Raw genomic sequence first — 21,458 nt, 5'->3', positions numbered from 1 at the left:
CTAAATGCAGCAGGATTGCTGAGCTTTGATCAGATCTATTGCAAGTGAGATCTCTTAGATCTGGCTATTGTGTTCTGTTTTTGCCATTTAGCAGCTTCAGATGGGCAGCACGTTAGCGTAGCGGTTAGCATGACGCTATTACAGCACCAGTGATCGGGGTTCGATTCCCGTCACTGTCTGTAAGGAGTTTGTATGTTCTCCCATGTCTATGTGGGTTTCCTCCGGGTGCTCCGGTTTCCTCCCACATTGCAAAGACGTACGGGTAGGTTAATTCCGGTTTAAAATGGGCGGTGTGGACTCGTTGGGCCGGAAGGGCCTGTTACCATGCTGTAAAATAAAAAAAAGATTGACATCTCATTCTTTGGTACACCTGGACTTGCACCAGGCATGCTCCTCTATACCCTTCATTGAATAAGGGTTGATTCCTTGTCTTGATTTAATGATGGCCGAAGAAATATGCATGGTAATGAGATTATAGATTGTGGTGTACATTTCTGCTGCTTCTGCTGATGGTTCCCAGCCTCTCATGGATGCCCAGTTTTGAGCTGACAGATGTGTTTTATATCTATACAATAAGTAAGATTTGTCATGGCACACAGCACAATGGAAGGGTCCTCAGTGTGAAGGCAGAACATTGTCCCCATAAGGACTATGCGGTGGTCACTTCAACCAATATTGTCATGGACAGTTGCATCTGAGACAGGTAGATTTGTGAGTATGAGGTCAAGTAGGTTTATCCATCATTCAGTGCCTGCCACTGACCCAATCTGACAGCCAGGTCCTCCGGGAAGAAGCCTGCTCAGTCAGTGGTGATGCTACCAAACCACTCTTGTTGGTGGACTGATGTCCTCCACCCAGACCACATTCTGTGCCCTTGCTTCTTTCAGTGTGCCTTGAAAGCATTGTGTAGCATTGATCCATTGGTTGAGGAGGGTAGGAGAAGGTTTCTTGCCCATGTTTAACTTGAAATTATGGAGTCTGGAGTCAGGGTTGATGACTCCTATGGTTATATCTCCTGCCTGTGCAGCCCCTCTGGTGTGACAAATTGTAATGGGTTGTCTTTAAAGTATGATTCTGTGAGAATGACAATGTCAGATTACTGTCCAGCCTTAGACAGAGACAGAGAATCATACAGTATGGAAACAGCCACTTCAGGCCACTGAGTCCCTGCCAACCATCAAACAGAGGGGCAGCAGACTGATATGACTAGTAGAGCTGCTGCCTCACAGCACCAGAGATCTGGATTCAATCCTGACCTTGAGTTCTATCTCTGTGGAGTTTGTACATTCTCCCTGCGGCTGTGTGGGTTTCTTCTGGGTGCTCTGGTTGCCCAGGTTGCCCAAAGATGTGCAGGTTGGCAGGTTGATCGGCCACTGTAAATTACCTTTAGCATTCAGGTGAGTGATAGAATCTGGGACAGTTGGGGAGAAGATGGAGAAAATTTTTTAAAAATAGGATTAATGTAGGATTAGTGTAAATGGGTATTGGTATTGGTTTATTATTGTCACTGGTACCAAGGTACAGTGAAAAGCTTGTCTTACAAACCGATCGTACAGGTCAATTCATTACACAGTACAGTTACATTGAGTTAGTACAAAGTGCATTGATGTAGTACTGGTAAAAACAATAACAGTACAGAGTAAAGTGTCACAGCTGCAGAGAAAGTGCAGTGCAATAAGGTCCAAGGTCACAACAAGGTAGATCGTGAGGTCATAGTCCATCTCATTGTATAAGGGAACCGTTCAATAGTCTTATCACAGTGGGGTAGAAGCTGTCCTTAAGTCTGGTGGTACGTGCCCTCAAGCACCTGTATCTTCTACCTGATGGAAGAGGAAAGAAGAGAGAATGTCCTGGGTGGGTGGGGTCTTTGATTATGTTGGCTGCTACACCAAGACAACGAGAGGTAAAGACAGAGTCCAAGGAGGGGAGGCTGAACTAAGGAGGGTGGTTGATGGTCGATGAAGACTGGGTAGGCTAAAGGGTCTGTTTCCATGAAGTAACTCTCTGTGACTCTATGACACTCAGTTGCACTAAACCTACACTAGTTACATTTTATTCTCCTCACATTCCCAGCACTTTTGGGATGTGAGAGGAAACCAGAGCACCTGGAGAAACCCCACGCAGTTACAGGGAGATTGTGCAAACTTCACACAGACAGCACTAGAGGTCAGGAATAAAATTAGGTGACTGGAGCTATGAGGCAGTAGATTTATTCATTGCCACCCCTGTTTGTGAGGACTTTGCAAGGTTGACGGGGTGGGAACAATTTTGCTGTGTCCATACTCAGTGCCTAGGTTGACTCCAGGTGGTTTTATTCTTCCTCTGTTTCAATGTGGCAGTTAGAGCACAACTAAGTAGCTCACTGGGCATTTAGGAGTCAACTAGAATACTCGGTTTAGAGTCACATTTCAGCCAGACCACGTAAGGATGGCAGTTCTGCTCCACTGAGGGATATTTAGTGAACCTGATGGGTTTTTACAACGATCAAATGACTGGTTTGGGATTTGAACTCCCATCTCTGGATTGTTAATCTACACCTTTGAATTACTAGTCTGGTTCCTTAACTCCTATGCCAGCACCATACCCAACCTTTCACATTTTAACCATTGAACCAGTGTACTCTTTTCATTTAAACTATTTTTATGCCAAATGTTATCCATTTTTCACAAACCTTGTACAACTTGCCCAATTTGTCCCCTCTTCCACTGAAGATGTACAGGCCTTGGCAACTCAGATGATCACCTGAGTTTTTATCATCTAGGAATCTAGAACCCTCTAGGAATTTGTGGTGATGATAGGTTAGTAATATCACACAGAGGAATATGATTCAGCCTAAATTATATGTTTAAGTATGATTTATCCATTTTGGTACCAATGTGTTAAAGGAGTCTTTTAATGTACTGATAAGTATGGTTGCAATGGTGTGGAAGTATGTATAAATTCCTATTTGTTTTTCATTCACCATTACAGGAGTAGGTTTTGAGAGACAGATCATTGGCCGATACTCCTTTGCTCATCCTCAGTCAGCATTGCAGCGAAGACGGAAGTTAAAGAGGCGAAAAACTATCAGTGGACTTCCCAGACGTGTACAGCAAGAAATAGGTAAAACTTGAAAAACTCATTAACATGTTCTGATTAGAAACATTTCCTGCAACAAATACCTGAAATTTAAAAAAAAACTGCTACTGAACACTGTAAATCAGAGCAAATGTTCTGAGACAATAAAGGAGACTTGCATTTATACAGAGACTTTCATGACCATGTGATGTTCCAAAGCTCTTAAATTACTTGTCACGTTTATAACAATGGAAAAGCAGAAATTTAAAGTGTGCAAACTCAAACAAACAAATTCATGAAAATCACTTCATTTTTTAGTCCTGTAGTTGACAAGTAAATATTGAACAAGACCCTTGTTGTTTTTCCAATATAGTTCCAGCTGAAAGGACAGATAGAGCCTTGGTTGAACACCTCACCTGAAAGACAGCACATCTAGCACATTGGAGCATTCCCTAAGTACTCCAATGAAATGGCAGCCTAGATTTTGTGCTCAAATCTCTGAAGTTGAGATGTACAACTTTCTGGTTATAAAGGGAGATCACCATCACAGTGCCACATTGAAATCAGACCAATTTTATTACATGTTTGCAGAGCAGCCTTATTCTGAGCTGACCATGATTTTGCTTTATTCTTGTTATCCCAATTAGTTCATAGATTCATAGAGTTATACAGCATGGCGACAGATCTTTCGGCCCAACTCCTCCATGTCAGTCAAGATGCCTACCTATGCTAATCCCACTTGCCTGCTTTTGGCCCTTATCCCTCTAAAGCTTTCCAATCCATATACCTGTCCAAATGTCTTTCAAACATTTTAATTGTACCTGCCTCTACCACCTCCTCAAGCAGCTCGTTCCGTATATCCACTAGCTTCTCTGTGAAAAATTTGGTCCTCAGAGCCCCTTTAAAACTTTCCTCTCTCACCTTGAACCTATGTCTTCTAGTTGTAGGCCAGTGGAACTTCTTCCATCCCTGGCATCTCAGGAAATTTGTTCAGAATGAGCTGTGGAACAGAGCCCCTTTGTTTCAAGATTCTATTGCTGCCAGTCAAAAAGCCACCAGACTTGAGGAAATTCAGGGCCTTTACATACAATTTGCAACTTTATATTTATTTTATGGGACACCCTTTGATTCTACCTTTTATTAACTTGGTCAGCAGGTTCTGATGAATCCTCAGTGGCTAAAGAAAGGAATGTAATTGTTCATGTTAACCCAAATTTGGACTGTCATGGTGACAAAGTGAATTCTACCAGTGCCCGATCTGGGACCAAGGACTCAGAGTGCCAGACAGAGGATATCCTTATTGCAGCACCATCAGTAAGGCGGATCCGAGCCCAGCGGGGCAGTGGCATCACATCTTCCCTGTCACATTCAGATGGGAATATCACAACTCTGGCCGATGACTCAGGCTCAATGTTCCTTGCACCAATCGACAACCACGTCCGTTCCCGCAGCCTTTCTCAAGATGGTGTCAGAGTTTCACTGTTATCTCATGAATTAAGTCAGGACAATAGTGTTGAAAGCATCATTAGTGCTGCTGAAAAATACTTACCGACCCCAGAAAAGACAGAAGAGGAAGACAGCGAAGCCAGTTTGTTTAACCAGAGCCCACAGAAACATCATTCAATAGGTGTGACTGTTCAACCAGAACAAAACCCAGAACACGAAGACCAAGTGACAAAAATGTCCAACTTTGTGCCAGAGCCAGACATGGGAAACAGTGAGATCTCTTCAAATTCAGATACATTCGGGAGTCCAGTCAACAGTCTCTCCAGTGCAGGAGTTATCTTAAGCAGTCAGATGGATCAAAAGGAGGACCATCAATCCTCCAGTGGAAATTGGAGTGGAAGTAATTCAACATGCCCTTCACAGACATCAGAGACAATCCACACTGCGTCCTCACCACCACTGACAGGATCTTCACACTGTGATTCAGAACTATCCTTGAATACACCTGCCCACACTAACTATGATTCACCAGGTTTCCTTCTGGAGCAGTATACTTATCAAGGAGACAAAGTCAGAGGTCACAGGGCAAACTCCTTTACTTCCACAGGGACAGATGTTGTTGAAGATCTCAATGCAAGTAATGCAAGTGATGCAGAATGGAACTATTTACACCATTGCCATGATGCATCTTGCAGCCAAGATTTTAGCCCTAGGCATTCGAGGACCAATAGCTTAGGATGCCCAAGTTTTGCTAGTATGGGTACATGTGACAGCTTTCTTGAGAGACCATCCTCTTCCAGAACTGACTCGGGCTCACATTTCTCTGTGGATACTGAAGGGTATTATACATCCATGCACTTTGACTGTGGTTTAAGAACTACTAGAAACTACATTTTTAACTATGCATCCACAAGCTCTGATGGAATCCAGAGTATAGAAAATGCTTCTGAACTTGGTGAGCTCCCTCCATCGGATCCTTTAGAATTAAGAAAGCAGAGGTTTCGGGGCCAGAGCATTGCTCTCAAGAAACCAAAGGCAAAACCAGCCCCACCAAAACGCAGTTCATCTTTGAGGAAAAATGAAAGTTATACAAGTGAGAGCTATCAGAACGAACCAAAGACAAGCAATGGGCAGGATGGGACTGTATCTTACAGAGATGCACAGAAGTCATTGCAGCTTGACCTAAGTCTTGCATCTGACGGGTTCAAAGGTCCCATTCTACCTAACGAAAGGAATGTTCCTTGGGATAGTCGTAGCACATATGCAAATGATAATGAGTTATCAGACCCTCAGTTCACCCCATCTGAAATGCCATCATTTAAAGATGGAAGTGCCATGCAGTCAGATTATGCAGGCCTCTGGCTCTTGAATGACTTAAAATCTAATGATCCCTACAGATCATTATCAAACTCCAGTACTGCAACAGGTACAACCGTCATAGAGTGCACAAAGTCTCCAGAAGGTTCAGAATCACAAACATCCCAGTCTGAATCCCGTGCCACTACTCCATCCCTTCCCTCCATTGACAATGAATTCAAGCTGTCCTCTCCCGATAAATTGGCAGGTTTGGCATCACCATCGAGTGGATATTCAAGCCAGTCAGGAACACCAACCTCAACTTTGCCAACACCTCTCTTTCCTGGTCCCTTGTCTCCAAACAGTGGAAAAAGAAAGCCAAAAGTTCCAGAGAGGAGGTCTTCGCTACAACCGTCTTTTGCAAGGGATGCTAATGTTACAAAGAAAGACCTCGAATTACCAATTATACCTCCAACACATCTTGACCTAAGTGCTCTTCAGAATGTGTTTAAAAGCAAGCCTTCTGCTCACAGAAACCAACTGCATATCTCAAATCAAAGTAAAGACAGCGAGGCAGCTGAACGACCCAATAACAGTCCATCAGTTTCCCTTGCCATTACCCCATCAGTGCTACAGTCTGTACAGCTTCGTTCTGTTAGTAAAACCAAGCAACCCAGGCAAGAATGCCAAGAAGAACCTGGCATAACAGAAGAACTGCCTCATACAGATCCTGTCACACCACCATATAAAACTGAACCATATGGTTATAGTGCACATAAGTGCAATGAATTTTCCAATTCACCACCACAAAAATCATCTTCCTCAGAAGCAAACACTAACTTATTGGATATGGAAAGTACTAATGCGCTTCAAGAAAATAATCTGAATGAAGAAAGTTTGACCCCTTTACCCTTGCTCTCTTCAGTGGTAAAGTCTTTAAAAGCTAATGGGAGTCCACAGAACAAAGAGGTTGGAGATGACCAAACAATTGCAACAGCAAACTGTCAGGCAGTCTCCAATAGCTGCACAGATATCAGTGAAGCAAATTTGGTGAAGAAGAGCACCATACAAGAAATATATCAAGACTTGAATAATTCCAATAAAGAGTCTCAGAATGAGGTACTTGCACAAGAAATGGGGAACCCAGAGCGACCTGAAAAAGTGCCTTCATCAAGTCACACCATAACAGAAACCCTATCTGCTGCACTATCAAAACCCACAACTGTAGAGAAATTGGAAAGAAAACTTGACTTTGACCCAGTTAATGATGATGAAACTGCATCCCCAGACATAATTCAACCAGAATCAATAGGTGCACAGAAGCTCAGCAAAGACAGCATTGAAGAAAAGGCAAAGAGATTGCAAGATGGCAGTCCAGAAACTGTTCCTGATGCCACAAGAACTGCTGAAGCTCTGTGTGAGACTCCTAGTGATGGGCAGTACAAAGGTCATATAGGTAAAAGTTTTCTCATTTTAGTTCCACATCAAGTTGTAGAATGAAATTGTTAAGCTCAAAATTTAGCACTGTTACAGTAAAATAACATGTTGATGAGTGTGTTGATTCCACCAGCAAAGTATCCTTTTATTGCACAAAATCTGAAATGTTTTGACTGTTTTCAGAACATCTTATCGAACTCAACCACTCCAGTAAGAAAAGCAGATATACATTGTTAACCTGAAACATATAATTAATCCTTTTAAGTGCAAAAAAATAAGCAGATTGTGGATGATTTATGTTTATATGCAGACCTAAATGTAAGCTGGTGTACTCTAATTTTTTTAATCAGAGTTTGTCAACTGTGCTTCTTCAGAACTATTTAACCAATCTCTTTGTCCAATAATTTTCTTTATTCCCTTTGTTTCTGGCAATAAATAGACATGGTTGTTAAATTGTTTCATTTTATATATTTTAAGTATTGGACATGCTTTATAAACTTAATGCTCATATTTCTCATCACTGGCTTTGTAATAATTTACATTTGGTATCAAGCCTTTCTCGCTGGATCTGGAATTATAGGTATATTGCAATAAGTCAGCATAAAACTTCACTTTTTAACTACAACCAAGAATACATTCAAAATATAGGGTGAGATCTGATAAGAAGGCCAGATTTTCCTGGGGATACACTGGAACACCCATGTGCAGTGGATATTGGAAAATTGAGTGGGCGGGTGCATGCCAGGATAAAAACTGATTTTAATCAGGTTAAATTAATGGGAAGGAAATTTGGCAGTTTATGTCACAGGTATCTACTCTTATATGTCCATGTATATGTTTAATATGTCCACTGCAGTTGGTACATATCTGGCAAAATATTTCTTCATTTTCGTATTAGTTCATTTAAGTAGGATTCTCATCCGGTGTCTTTAAATGTGTTCTACATTATGGACTAAAAATAAGTTTTCTGTTTTCTTTGCAAAACAGCTATGCTGATTTCCTCTTGATCTCCGTCAGAAAACAAATCCTAATTATAAAGGAGAACATATTTTCAAGTGGAGTCTTTTAAGTAATAATGTGTAATGAGATCCTCCTGACTTGCTCAACCTGCCATTTTCTGTTTAACCATAAGCTTGCATTATAGTGTGACACAACAAATACACTGTTTAATTTTAAGAACATCAATCTTATTTAACAAAAATGAAAAACTTATTGTGATCTTTGTGATTTTTTGCATCATTTTTCCACGGAAATAATTTGAAAATAAGACATGCTCTTAATGGTCAGTCCTTAATGTGACATTTCTTTTCAGACAAGTTTTTAAGAAAGACTTAGTTATATGCTAAGTGGAAGTTAATTTTTCTAGAAACTAAATAATAATCATTTCATGTAATCAATGGGAATCTTATTCTCACATTAAATTTATAAAGGAAATCAAACTTTAAAAGCAAAAAGGTGGAAAAGTTTAAGGCAGGCTCAGGAAGTGATGGATGAACAATTGAAGACAACTGCATATCTGAAGTAAGATAGTTCACTGATGCATGTGATATTGTACATTTATGTAAATGCAGATTGAACTAAGTGAATGTAGTTAGGAATGTTGCTCTCTTTGCTTACAATTTGTGAAATGAAGCAGCTTGAAAAGATTTTAATAAACTTTTATAAAAGCCTGCTATTTAACCATACTAAATTATCATTGGTACACAATGAAATATTTATGCAATTATATGCAGATTACTAAAATAGATGTAATTTTTACAGTAAATTACTCTGCATTTCTTTTATGCAGATGTGGGACAGGGTGAGAGTTATTTGATTTCTCCCGAGTCGTCTCCTCAAACTAATGACGATAACGTATTCATATCGCCAAACAAACTCCGTACAACAGAAGACCTTTTTGCTGTGATTCACAGGTCAGAATCCTTAATAATTTTTTTTGCAAATATTGGTCGATAACTCGAAAATAAGCAGGAGATTATGTGGTTTCAAGGTAGTTGCTGTTGGTAACAAGGTATATACATGAGCTGAAAAGAATAGGAAACAAGGTTGTAGGAGACACAAGAGACTGCAGATGCTGGACTCTGGAGCAGAAAACAAACTGCTAGAGGAACTCAACAGGTCGAGCAGCACCTGTGGGGGGTAAGAAATTGTTGACATTTCGAGTCAAGACTCTGCATCAAGTTGTAGGAACAACACACAAAGGAGCTGGAGGAAATAAGCGGGTCGGGCAGCATCCATGGAGGGAAATGGACAGTCGAAGTTTCACGTTGAGACTGAAGGGTCTTTTTTGTGTTTCTTTATGCATATCTGATTAATGTCATTGGTGATGTGCGTCAAAGCTAATTCAATCTTCAGAAATTATATTTTCCTGTGGAATAGATCAGTGCTTGACTATGAAGCAATTGTTTTCATTAAATGTCTTCCATTGATGATTATTTTTGCTAATATTTCATATTATTCATGCCCCTTTCCCCAGTGTACTTTTACATGCTGCAGCATATTTTTATCTTATTGGTGAACAGAAGAGATAAACTGAGTAGAAAAAGACATGGCATGATAAAGAAAATTCATTTAAAGAGGAAGAGATTCATGTTGTGTTAGAACAAAAAGCTGGAGGAGATAGGTAACTGAAAAAAATAAATTGGATGAAAAGTGAAAGCAGATAAACAGTAGAGCAGGGTTGAACCATGTAATAGCTGTGTTGGTCATAGGAAAACTCATATGATGCAGAGATGGTAAGGCAAGGAAAGGCCATGAAAAACTAAATTGGACAGAGAAAAGGACTGGGGAAATAGATGGCCAATTTGTTGCAGGATATTTTAAATCAAACGTTGCTTAGAAAAGGGTCAGACTGGTGGAAAATGCAGTCAGCCAGAGGCAGAAACAAAGGAGCAGATAAATAAATAGAACTAGACATTGAGGAGGTCAATAGAGTGGGAAAATGAGAGGCGGGAATGGAAGGGATCAAGGAATTGACAGCAAGCAGCAGCTGTCATCTACCTAGTTAGGCGGAAATGTTTATGTGGGAAATTCCCATGCTGGTGTTTATGTATTCAGTTTCAGCAGTAAATTGTGACTTAACAATTGTGACAATTGAAAGGAAGGTTTGCTGACAGAAAGTCAATGCACACATAAAGTTCAATATTTTTAATATATAGATTTTGGATTTACAATTATCGAGGGGAAAACAGTGACAAGTAGTCCTGTCAATGCTTATGCATAAAAAAGTTGCAGTTAAAACACTACACGGGAATCAAATCAGCATTTATCTGGTTAAAGACAGTATTCCAGCAATAACTGGATTCTATACTCTCGATTCCCAAGGATTACTGAAGGTCATGAGGAAATCAAGGAAATCTGGTTAAAAAAAAATCTTGCAGAAGTTTTAAAGTATATAGTAAATGGGAATTAACACTTCTGATTTCTTTGGAAAGTTAGCTGGTCAGTGTGGTTCTCTGAATTTTTTATTTTGTTTACATGAAGGACAAATGCCTCAATGGGACTGGAAATTAAAGTATAAATGTACTACTGCATTTTGCTTTAGGAAAGTTAAACTGGCCTAGTAGCATGTCTATTTCAGATTCAATGGAAGGTCACATAGTTATGCTGGGAGAGCAAATAGTATAAACTTAATCTACTCCTTTGAGTTTAGAAGGTTGAAGGACAATCCATTTGAATTGTTAGAAATGAGATAGGGCAGATAGAAGGAAACTGTTTCTTTTAGTGGGGATTTCAAAAATAGAACATATCCTTAAAAATAGATCTGTATAACTATATTAGATCTAAGCAAGTCAAGAGAGAAATCAGAAAGCACTTTTTCCGTATAAATGGCCATGGAAATCTGGAATTTGATCCTCAGTATCTGGTGGAGCTAGATCATTTGGATCTTTCAAGACAGAACGTTGTAGTTTTTTGTTGTGTAATGATATCCAATAATATGGAGCAGAGGTGGTTAAATGGAGTTGAGGTGGAGATCAGTCACAAGCAGACCGAAGAGCTCACTGACATTGAGGGGTTGAATGATCCATTCCTCTGTTGCAAGTTGTTAATATCAGAAATCTATTATTTACTGACAGAATAATGATCTTATAAAACAGAAAAACGACAGAGAAATCCCTCTTTCATATTACCAAATATACATTACTAGATTCTATTGTAAAATGAAATTAATTTAGTTAAATGTAAAAGCAGCTGCTAAAAGACACATTTTCCATTTTGTCTCATCCTGAAACTGGAGACAGAAATCCAGCTATGCTTGAAATGCTAAAATTTCTGGCTTTGGGGCTTGCTCCCTTTTTCCAGAAAATGTGCAATGCATATACTTAAAAGGAAACCATGTGCCTTGAGGCTGGCCAAGTTTGCATCTGGATCCCACTCTGATTCATTCCTCAGGATCTTGAAATGCGAAAGGACTGGGGAAATAGATGGCCAATTTGTTGCAGGATATTTTAAATCAAATGTTGTTTAGAAAAGGGTCAGACTGGTGGAAAATGCAGTCAGCCAGATTTAAAATATCCTGCAACAAATTGGCCATCTATTTCCCCAGTCCTTTAGCATTTCAAGATCCTGAGGAATGAATCGGAGTGGGATCCAGGTGCAAACTTGGCCAGCCTCAAGGCACATGGTTTCCTTTTAAATAAGTATATGCATTGCTCAGGGCTTTAGGATGACTTTCAAAGGCAGGGTATTAAGATGGGTGATGACAATTGGTCCCTACTTTTTCATTTGAATAAAACTTCCTGATAGCACCTAGGTTTAAGTACTCCAGAAATCCCAGGGTGATACAAGAGAGGCAAGACCCTGTCTGTTTGTGCCTTATAACTGAGAACTCCTTGTCTACTAGGAAAAAGAGAATCTGGCCTAGTCTTGAGTTAACTGTCCAATAGTATTTGGGCTGTTTGGAAGTGCTCATAAACGTTCATTCTAGAATATTGCTGCATTTCTTGCTTATATTATTGTTCTTAATACTGAAAACAGTTGGAACATACGTATCTCTATCTCTATTTCAGGATTTTTTCACCTTCTCATTTAGGTCCCTCCCTCACTACATGAAAGCAAGAAAGGTTTGCATTTATATGCAGCTTTTCATGACCTCAAGATATCATATAGCATTCTCCACTAATCAACTGTAATCTTGATGCAATGTAGAAAACTCAATAATTGATTTCCTCACAGCAAGATCTCACAAATGATGATGGTCAACTAATCTTTTTTGATTATGGATAAGCATTGACCAGAACAGTGGGAAGAGCATTCCTTGCCTTTAGAACAATTTGGAATGATTTTTTATGTGCATTTGGGAGGGCATACAACGTTTCCCCCAGTAGTGCACAGATGTATCAGCTAATATTATGGACAAGTCTTTGGAGTGGGACTTACCCTCACAATCTTTTGACTCAGAGTTGAGAAGGGTATCACTGAGCCACAACTGATCCTTGCTGAGGTAATGGGTGAACTCCTCCCAACTTTGCAATTGATTACACGGATTAGGGGAAAATAGTACATGAATTTCAGCTTCCAATTGTAAATTAGTCACCTGCCCTTTATATCTATTCCTCAGTAATATTTCCAATCCACAGGGTTTTACCTGGGGTCTCCAAAAAAGATTAATTTCCTGGGGACCCCAGCAAGCAAACTGGGAGAAACATTATCGGGCATTAAAAAAATACCACTGCCATTAAGCAATTTTGACTCATCAGATATTTCCTTTATTCTACACATCCCTCTCTCACCTTCTCTCCTATTGAAAACTAACCTGCGTCTCTCTCCCAGTTCTGACAAAGGGTTGCAGACCCAAAGTGTTGACTGTTTCTTTCCTCAAATGTCACCTGACCTGGTGAGTTTTTCCAGCATTTTCTGTTTTTGTTTCAGATTTCCAGCATCTGCAGTTTTGATTTCATTTTCATTTTTTAAAAAATGTGTTTATTTTTATATTATTTGAACAATTTTATTAAGTTCTAAGAACATGGCATTTGGAAAAAGAGCTTTTGAGCTACAAAATAAAAGGTAGGACATCATGTGATCAATCTTGCACAAAATTTATGTAAACAGACTTGGTAATAACACATCCATTTTAGTCCAATTAAAACTCCTTTTCAGGAAATGTTATTTATTTTGATCTTCCTTCCAGATCAAAGAGGAAACTACTTGGGAGGAAAGATTCTGATGAAGGGCCGAATGTAAACAAACCAAGATCATCCCCTGGCAGCTCCCCTGGGACTCCTCCAGCTGTCCAGAAACAGCCTGGCCCTATTTATAGGAGTGTCCGCAAATCCAACACCTCACAGGAGGAGTTCAAACTACTGCTGCTCAAAAAAGGCAGCCGGTCAGATTCAAGCTATCGACTGTCAGCAACAGAAATATTGAAAAGTGCAAGCCCAATTTCTCCCAAGTCCCCTGGAGATGTTTTCCCAGACCAGGCTAAAGATTCCGAGAACATTTCCCCTTTCCCTTCTGGATGTGAAATGCAGTTCCCAATTTCACCGTACTCCCCAAGGCTTACTACAGAAGGGATCTCCTCCAGGAGCTTCTCCACCTCACTATCTTCCAGACCTAGCCGTTCTCGAGCTCCACCGGCAGCAGGCAGCAGTCGCTACAGCGCCCGCAGTCGCCTTCACAGTGCACCAATGCAAGTCATCTCTGAAGGAGAAGCTGAAAACTCAGATGGAAGTCTACATGATGATCGGAGCTCGCCCACATGATGATAAGATGCAGAATGACTAACTGGGGCAGCAACAGTGGTAAAACAAACATGAACATGCATGCGGTTCAGTTTAGCGATGTTTATACTGAGAGGTTTATCAAAAGCAAGGCAAGTTATAAACACTTAAGAAAAATATATAATGCTGCCCAAGGTATTAACAAAAAATAACTACTGAAATAATAGATCCCTTAATTGTTTCTCCAAAACTGCTAGTAATTTGATCAGTATAAACTTTGATTAAATAAGCTACTTTTTCAAATTTGGCTAGAGTAGATCATGAAGAGACATTTTGATTCATTAATGAAAGAAAATCAAAGGCTATGTTTTCTGAATTTGGGTAAATATTCAATTCAAAACTCTTAAGATGAATTCTGCAACATAGTATGCACTGTTGTTCCCTTTCATGTGTCATGAGGGAGTACCATTTTCCTGGTATGATAAAACAGGTACTTAAGGAAAGGACAGTTGTGAAAAATGGACATTGCAGTTCTTGGTATTCCAAATATGATTTTCTAAACACTACATGAAAGATTCTGTGATATGTGTAGCACAGAGTTAGAAACTAATGTAAATATCATTTTTAGACAGTTACAGAGAGTATTAATCCTTTGAGCCATGAACATTCTTCAACATGTGCACCATCAGTGTTTTCTGGGAACAAAGTGATACTATACCTTAGAGAGTAAGACAATGATAGATGAGGTAGCGCATGAGCAGATACATTTACTCAAATACATACCATGCACATATCATTTTATCCCCATATCATAATACAGTAGGTATTATGCTTCAGAATGACCCCTTTGAAATTGTAGCATCTTGTCATCCACAAATCACAATTAAGATATATTGTTGTGATAATTAGTTTAAAAAGTAGCTTCTACATTCTCATAAATCCAACCAAGAATTATATATATACATGAATGTGTAAGTATCATACAGATGCCTAGTTTTAAGAGCTTAATATTCTATATTTGCTCAAACAGTCTTCCATCATAGCCTAAACTTTAATTAACTTCTATTGTTTACTGAAGAAATAGGATTACACTCAAAGGATTAATATGGTACTACCTAAATCATAAACAATATTACTTTTTTTTGAACTTTACTAAAGATCATTATATTGTACAAATATAAAAAAGAAACCTAAGGAAATGGTTATTTTTGTGATTAAAGTTGAATTACCTGTGTATAGACACCAAGAATTGCATGCTTGCAAAAATGGCGTCATTTAAAACAATATATAAGCATTTTCAAAACCACAGTAATATGCGGGGTTTGGTTGGGGCAGATGGGGGTGATCAGAAGAAAAATAGTAAGCCTTTTTAACAAGGTTTTGACATTCTTTACAAGATACTCTACCACTATATTGAAAAAGCATAAGTTACAAGTGTTTAACGCACAGATGTCAGTAACGGGATTTACTGAAAAGGCAAAGAGACAGTTTTCTGTAGTTTTAAGTTCTTTAATAAAATGGGTTAGAAGAGCAGTAGGTACATGGGGGCAATTTTAACCTAAGCCATTTGTTCACCTGCTCCAGTGAGTTTCCCTCCTGTCGAGATAGCTTGTTATGATCCCCTTATAGGTTTTGGGAAGGAATTGGTGACAGCGTAAACTTAGAAGAATGGATAAGATAGAGGAGCCATTCATGTGTATTGAAAAATGTAATATTCAAAAAGTGCGAAGTGGATGAGTAACTGTGAGAGAAGAACGATATGTGAATGGGTAAGAAAATGGGGTATTTCTAAAGTGCAGATTGATCCAGAGATGTTCAGTAAAGACATTTTGCCAAGAGGACTGTAATCCCACTTTGACAATGAATGCTGAAGAATTGTAGAGCAGTGTAGATGCTGAAAATAGCTACACTGAAGACTGGGGAACAATCCCAGTGTAGAAGAGATAGTGGCAAAGCTATAAACATTAATTGTTCAAAATTGTAAGTATATGTGGCACCATAAGATGAGTTTCTTTGGTTATATGAACTATGTAAAATAGAACAAAGCACCATTGTTCTGTTTATGGAGTGATTGCTCATCAGCCTTGGTCAACTTAAGTTTGAAGGCAATGACTGTTAAAAGTCACAGCAATCGTATCTGGCCAGTTCAACAAAAGCAACAACCATGTGAAATATCAGGAAAAACTGCAAATGATGGAACTGGAAATGAGAACAGAAAGTGTTGAAAATGCATAACAAGACCAGTCGGCACTTGATAGTCAGTTAGTTAACAATTGAAAGGAGATTATCTGGTTAAAGAAACAGGGCTTCCCTTGGAATGTTAACCTTGTTTTTATCATGATGCTGATGAACCTGAAGTACATGGAAAACTTGGAGGGGAAAAAAATTCTGCCTGTTGATAAGGTTGCTTCTGTGATATCAGATATTTCATTCCTGTATGTCAAATTCTACATTATTTACAATAATCCCCATCTAACGAATGAGCACAATTTATTGTGTAATTTGAAAGCTTTGTATCACTGCAGGTGGCTGAGTTGGGCAACACATTCAGGATTTTAATTACTTGCAGTGTAAAGCTCTCAATAAAAAGCAGTGTTCTTCAGCAAAAGATTATATATCAACTCATGCACTGTTATAATAGCAACAGTCTTGTGCCATATCTTTCTTTTCCCTGGACAGGTGGCTACATGAAAAAATACAAAAATGAAGAAAAATCTTTCTGGACAATTTACTTGTTAAAATATATGAAGCATAGTTGCGAGAAGAACTGCTTAGTTTTTATTTAAAGCACTCATACTGAATGCTCTGACAGCACTGCCATCTTTGAACAAGGTGATCTAATTATGTTGTATGAATTACTTTTGTGAAACATCATTCCAATATGTGTGTTCTGTTGTTTGCACTGAAGTGTAAGACAGTGAGTGTTTGAAGTTCTGCAGCTGCTTTCTTATAGTATCTGATGATTCCTAATTTATATTGGCTTTCTTTCTGTTATTTTGGCATATATAAGACAATTACAAGGTTCTGCACAGTTTAAATAAAAATGTATACGGTCTCTTAAGGAATAATGCCTAGGGTTTTGCCAAAGGTTGAATGAATGCATCTTAACTGCATAGTTGGCAGAGTTAACAAAATATTGGTTTTGGTTTATTGTATAAAAATAAATATAAAAGAAGGTTACAGTGTAACTGTATTGGTACTAGAACCAGTCCAATCTGGAAGACAAGAATGGTTTATGGATTTGCAGCCATTTTATAATTTTTTTGTAATATTTGTAAATATGGACTTTTTAAAATGCCGAGATGCTTTTTTGTAAAATGTTTTCAAAGTTTACAATTAATTTCTAAGCCTTTGTATATTTTAGAGCTGTGCAACACTTTTAAGTCTTGTATTTATTTTTAGTAAAAATTGTGAATCTTTCCCTGTGAATTCTCCCCAAGTACAGTACATTTGGCCAGTCAAGTCTGGCTGCTTTGACAGTGTGCATAGAGCCTGACAATAAATGTGACTGCATTTGATCGGCAGAAAAATAACTATTTTTCCAAGTTGAACTCGTTATATTTATCTTTATGCATTCAGAAGAGGAGCAAAATATATTCTGTACTTCAGTTATACACACAATGCATGGTTACTTTGTGACCTTGAATAATGTCTTGAGAATGATTTGAAAAATTACATTTGGGTTTTGTTTCAAGCATCTGTGATAATGATCCTCAAGCAAAAATGCCACTGAAATGCTTTATTTAATAAGATCACAAGTCTGTACAAGATTAACTGGTTTCAGGTAGAGCAGCAATAAGTGTGCTACAACCAGCCTAAATCTACCTGGTCTCGAGGAGGTGATAAGAAGAAACCAGGCTCTCAATCTTAATTACTCTTGGTATCCAGGTCTGGAGCATGCACGTGCGTGGACATCAGATCAAGACAGGACTAGCAGTGACACTTGGTGTTATATTTACTGTCAGGAGCATAGTATGGCTGTTTGTTTAACTTATCTACTAAACATCCATACAGCTATACGCTTAACCTACCAAAACTTCCTGATAGGAGGAGGGATTTTGTTTTAAAAGTTAATATGTACTTTAACTGTTGCTTTGAAATAAGATATCTTTATTAGTTACATGTACATCAAAACACACAGTGAAATGCAGCTTTTGTGTAGAGTGTTCTGGGGGTAGCCTGCAAGTGTCGCCAGGCTTCCGGCGCCAACATAGCATGCCCACAACTTCCTAACCCGTACGTCTTTGGAATGTGGGAGGAAACTGGAGCACCTGGAGGAAACCCACGCAGACACGGGGAGAACGTACAAACTCCTTACAGACAGTGGCCGGAATTGAACCCGGGTCGCTGGCGCTGTAATAGCATTACGCTAACCGCTACACTACCGCGCCTGTTCATGATTGATTATGTTGTGAAAGCACAAAGCATATTATAACCAATTTATGGATTTGCATAGATGCAGGTACTCTTAACTACCAGAAACCAGCCAAGCTTTTTGAGGTGGTCAGTCAATTCCATGTAGGGAGTAGAAACTGAAAGCTTCTTGAGTTTTCTGGTACTCACTCAAAACTGCAGCAGCAGACATTCACCGGTAAGTCATTTCTGCTGGGTAAAATGAAATGGGATAGAGCACACTAAAGGAAGGTGAACAATATATTAAATAAAATTTGATGTACCCAGGACAAGAACAGGGAACATTTCAGTTCAGTGACTTCACCTGAACAATTTTTAAATACAAATGATAAACCACCAAGTTAATGTGTTTTCACACTAAGGGTTCCATTTTTGTGTATGGCACTACCACTCTGTTAAATGGGATGGGTGCAGGAACAGATCAAGCAACTTAATTTAAATTTCCAAAAAACACCAATAGGCTGTCTGGTGCAAAAGAAGCATATTCCACTATAATCTGAAAACTCATGACCTACCAAATGCCTCATTTTAATGTTATCATCAAACCAGAAAACAACCCTTTTTTAATGCAGAGTGTAGAAAAACTTGCTTGGAGCACCAACAGGTGCATCTTCAATTGAAGTTCCAACTTGGCACACAACTACATACATGCTAAACAGCAAATGCTGTGTGCTGTTTCAGAGCTAAGCAATTCCACAACCAGTGAATCAGATCAAAACTCTGCAGTTGCATCACATTCAATGGTGAAGGATGGTGGACAATTAAAAGGTTAGTGGGAGGAGCAGGACAGTGGCCATCCCTGCCCTCAATATTGGAAGACCTCAGCATGTGAGTTCCAATAACCAGACCAAAACATTTACAATTATCTCTAGCCAGGAGAGCCAAGTGGATAATCAAGCTCAGCCTGCTCTTGAAATCAACAGAATCTTGTCTCCAGAAAATTTGATTCACTCTGTGTGATATCAAAAATTGGCTGGAAATAGTGGATAGCCAAGGCTATGAATCTCACTGATATTGTGCCCTTAGTGGCAGTTCTCTAGCCAGGCAGTATCAACACTGGCATCTATTCGATAATTTGAAAAATCGCCGATGTTTATTCTGTCCACAATAAGCAGAACAAATCCAATCTGGCCAGTTATAAATACGTCAGTCCACCCTCCATCAGCAAGTGATGGAAAGTGCCATTGTCAGTGCTCTCAGACTGCACTTACCAATAATATGCTCTTAATATATTCCATACGTACTGCCAGAGCTAATACAGTCTTGGTGCAAACATTGGCCAAAGAGCTGAATACCGCATTTAAGAAAGATTCCCCTTGACACCAAGATAGCATTTGACCAAGTGTGGCAGCAGGGATCCCTGGTAGAATAGAAGCTCATGGGAATCAGGGGATAAACTCTCAAATGGCTGGAGTCAAACCATGCACAAGATGGTTGAGGTTCAAAGAGACACACTATCTCAACCCTAGGACATCGCTGCAAAAGTTCCTCAGGGTAGCTTTCAGATGTTTCATCAAAGACCTTTATCATAAGATCAGAAATGTGAATGTTCATGACGATTATTTAATATCCAATTCTATTTGCAACCTGTGAGATAACGGAGTAATCCATGTTCACATCCAACAAGACTTAGAGAACATTTAGCATAATCAAAGTTTGCACTATGCCAACCCCAGGCAGTGACTAAATCCAACAAGAGAAAGTCTAATCATCTCCAATTGACAATCATCTGTATTAATATCATTGAGTAACCCACCATCAATATCCAGGGGATTACCATTAACTGGAGAATTAACAGGTAGCCAGATAAATATTGTGACTACAGACATTGTGACTACAATCCACAAAGCCTTTCCAATACTTACAAGCTGCACGTGAGGATATTGATTGAGGAATCAATATTTGCCTCAGAATTCACCAGTATTAGTATGATCTTTCTTGAAACTAAAGAACAACACTGCATTTTGGAACCAGAACCAATGCATTCACATATCAACTATTTTTTAAATGCATCATTGCAAGCTGTTGTTTGTAATATCACCTGTCATCAACTTTCCAAAAATTGCAGCAGTTTGGCTCCTATTAATATAAATATTATTCAGGTAGGCACCTATAACTGCTGTAACACATTTAAAGACCATGTTGCAAATGTATCATAACTTACCTAATAAAAAAAGTGATTGCATCGTAACACAACTGGTTACAGGCACTGATTTACACCAGGCCTCCATTATGTAAAAGAGAGATGGTTAACCCATTACTGATGTGCCCAAAGTGTCAGGTAATATTCTTTTAAGTACCTTTCATATGTTCAGGACCATAGCCAAGCTAAAGTGATTCTGGGGCTGGCAACATGTACCACTTATATATTGTACTGCAGAATGAAAGCCAAATCTGATAAAATATAACACAGACTTTCTAGAGGATCAGATCTCCAGTGGAAATCATTTTGAAGCAGTACAAAACACAGAAGACATTGGTTTTCAATTTTATTGTAAGATTTTGCGGGTTCATCCATTTAAGAATTATTTAAAACTCCCATCCAGGACTTGCAATGCAATGCCTAGAAACCACATGGGCACTTTGACATGCAGCAGTAAACCTGAAGAACTGATGCTGTGCTTTAAGACATCTGTTGGAGAAATTACAAAGCTTGCTTTGGATTAGAGGCTTGAGGTTTGCACAATGCCTTAATGGAGAAAGGAGGATGATAACTTTCTCTCTTTCTATAGATGCCTGGAGGGAATTTTTTTGGAAGGAAGTATAGCAAAAGAGAATTGGCATCATTACTAAAAACTGAGAAAGCTTTTTGCATCACAAATGGCCTTTGGCTTGCATTTAGATGAGACTTAAGACTGAAGGCCTTGTGCCTCTCAGATGGATTTAAAAGGTCTCATGGAATCATTCAAAGAACAGGTGAATTCTCCTGTTCTGTCCAACACTTATCACATAACCAACAGATTATCTACTCATTTACTTTGTTGCTGTTTGTGGAACCTTGCTGGGTGCAAATTAGTCACTGCTATTTATCATAAATGTCTAGACCTAAAAAATTCCACAGACTTTTTGGTGCTTTCTGACAACCTATTAGAATAGCACAGTTTTTTTTTCTTGTTTCCTTCCACAAAGACCTACTGAAACATGCTGGAA

General features: G+C 38.9%; 1 protein-coding gene across 10 annotated transcripts in view; it reads left to right on the top strand.

Moving 5' to 3' along the window:
* Positions 1–17,414, top strand: part of nhsb (Nance-Horan syndrome b (congenital cataracts and dental anomalies)) — a 364,351-nt gene extending 346,937 nt beyond the window's left edge. For 5 of the 10 annotated variants that reach the window (XM_052014512.1, XM_052014509.1, XM_052014513.1 and 2 more), the window contains 5 exons: positions 2,971–3,102; positions 4,211–7,255; positions 9,026–9,149; positions 13,192–13,242; positions 13,367–17,414. In XM_052014512.1, the coding sequence (XP_051870472.1) occupies positions 2,971–3,102; positions 4,211–7,255; positions 9,026–9,149; positions 13,192–13,242; positions 13,367–13,937 (3,923 nt within the window). In that variant the 3' untranslated portion in view covers positions 13,938–17,414. Of the gene's footprint in view, positions 1–2,970; positions 3,103–4,210; positions 7,256–9,025; positions 9,150–13,008; positions 13,073–13,107; positions 13,243–13,366 lie in introns of those variants that run through there. The other 5 variants (XM_052014515.1, XM_052014510.1, XM_052014519.1 and 2 more) reach the window with 5 other exon arrangements.
* The last annotated feature ends 4,044 nt before the right edge of the window (positions 17,415–21,458 follow it).

This window comes from Pristis pectinata, chromosome 4 (assembly GCF_009764475.1).
Source record: "Pristis pectinata isolate sPriPec2 chromosome 4, sPriPec2.1.pri, whole genome shotgun sequence".
Classification (NCBI taxonomy): Eukaryota; Metazoa; Chordata; class Chondrichthyes; order Rhinopristiformes; family Pristidae; genus Pristis; species Pristis pectinata.
Note: the sequence above shows the minus strand (reverse complement) of the source record. Positions and strands in the feature narration are given on the sequence as shown.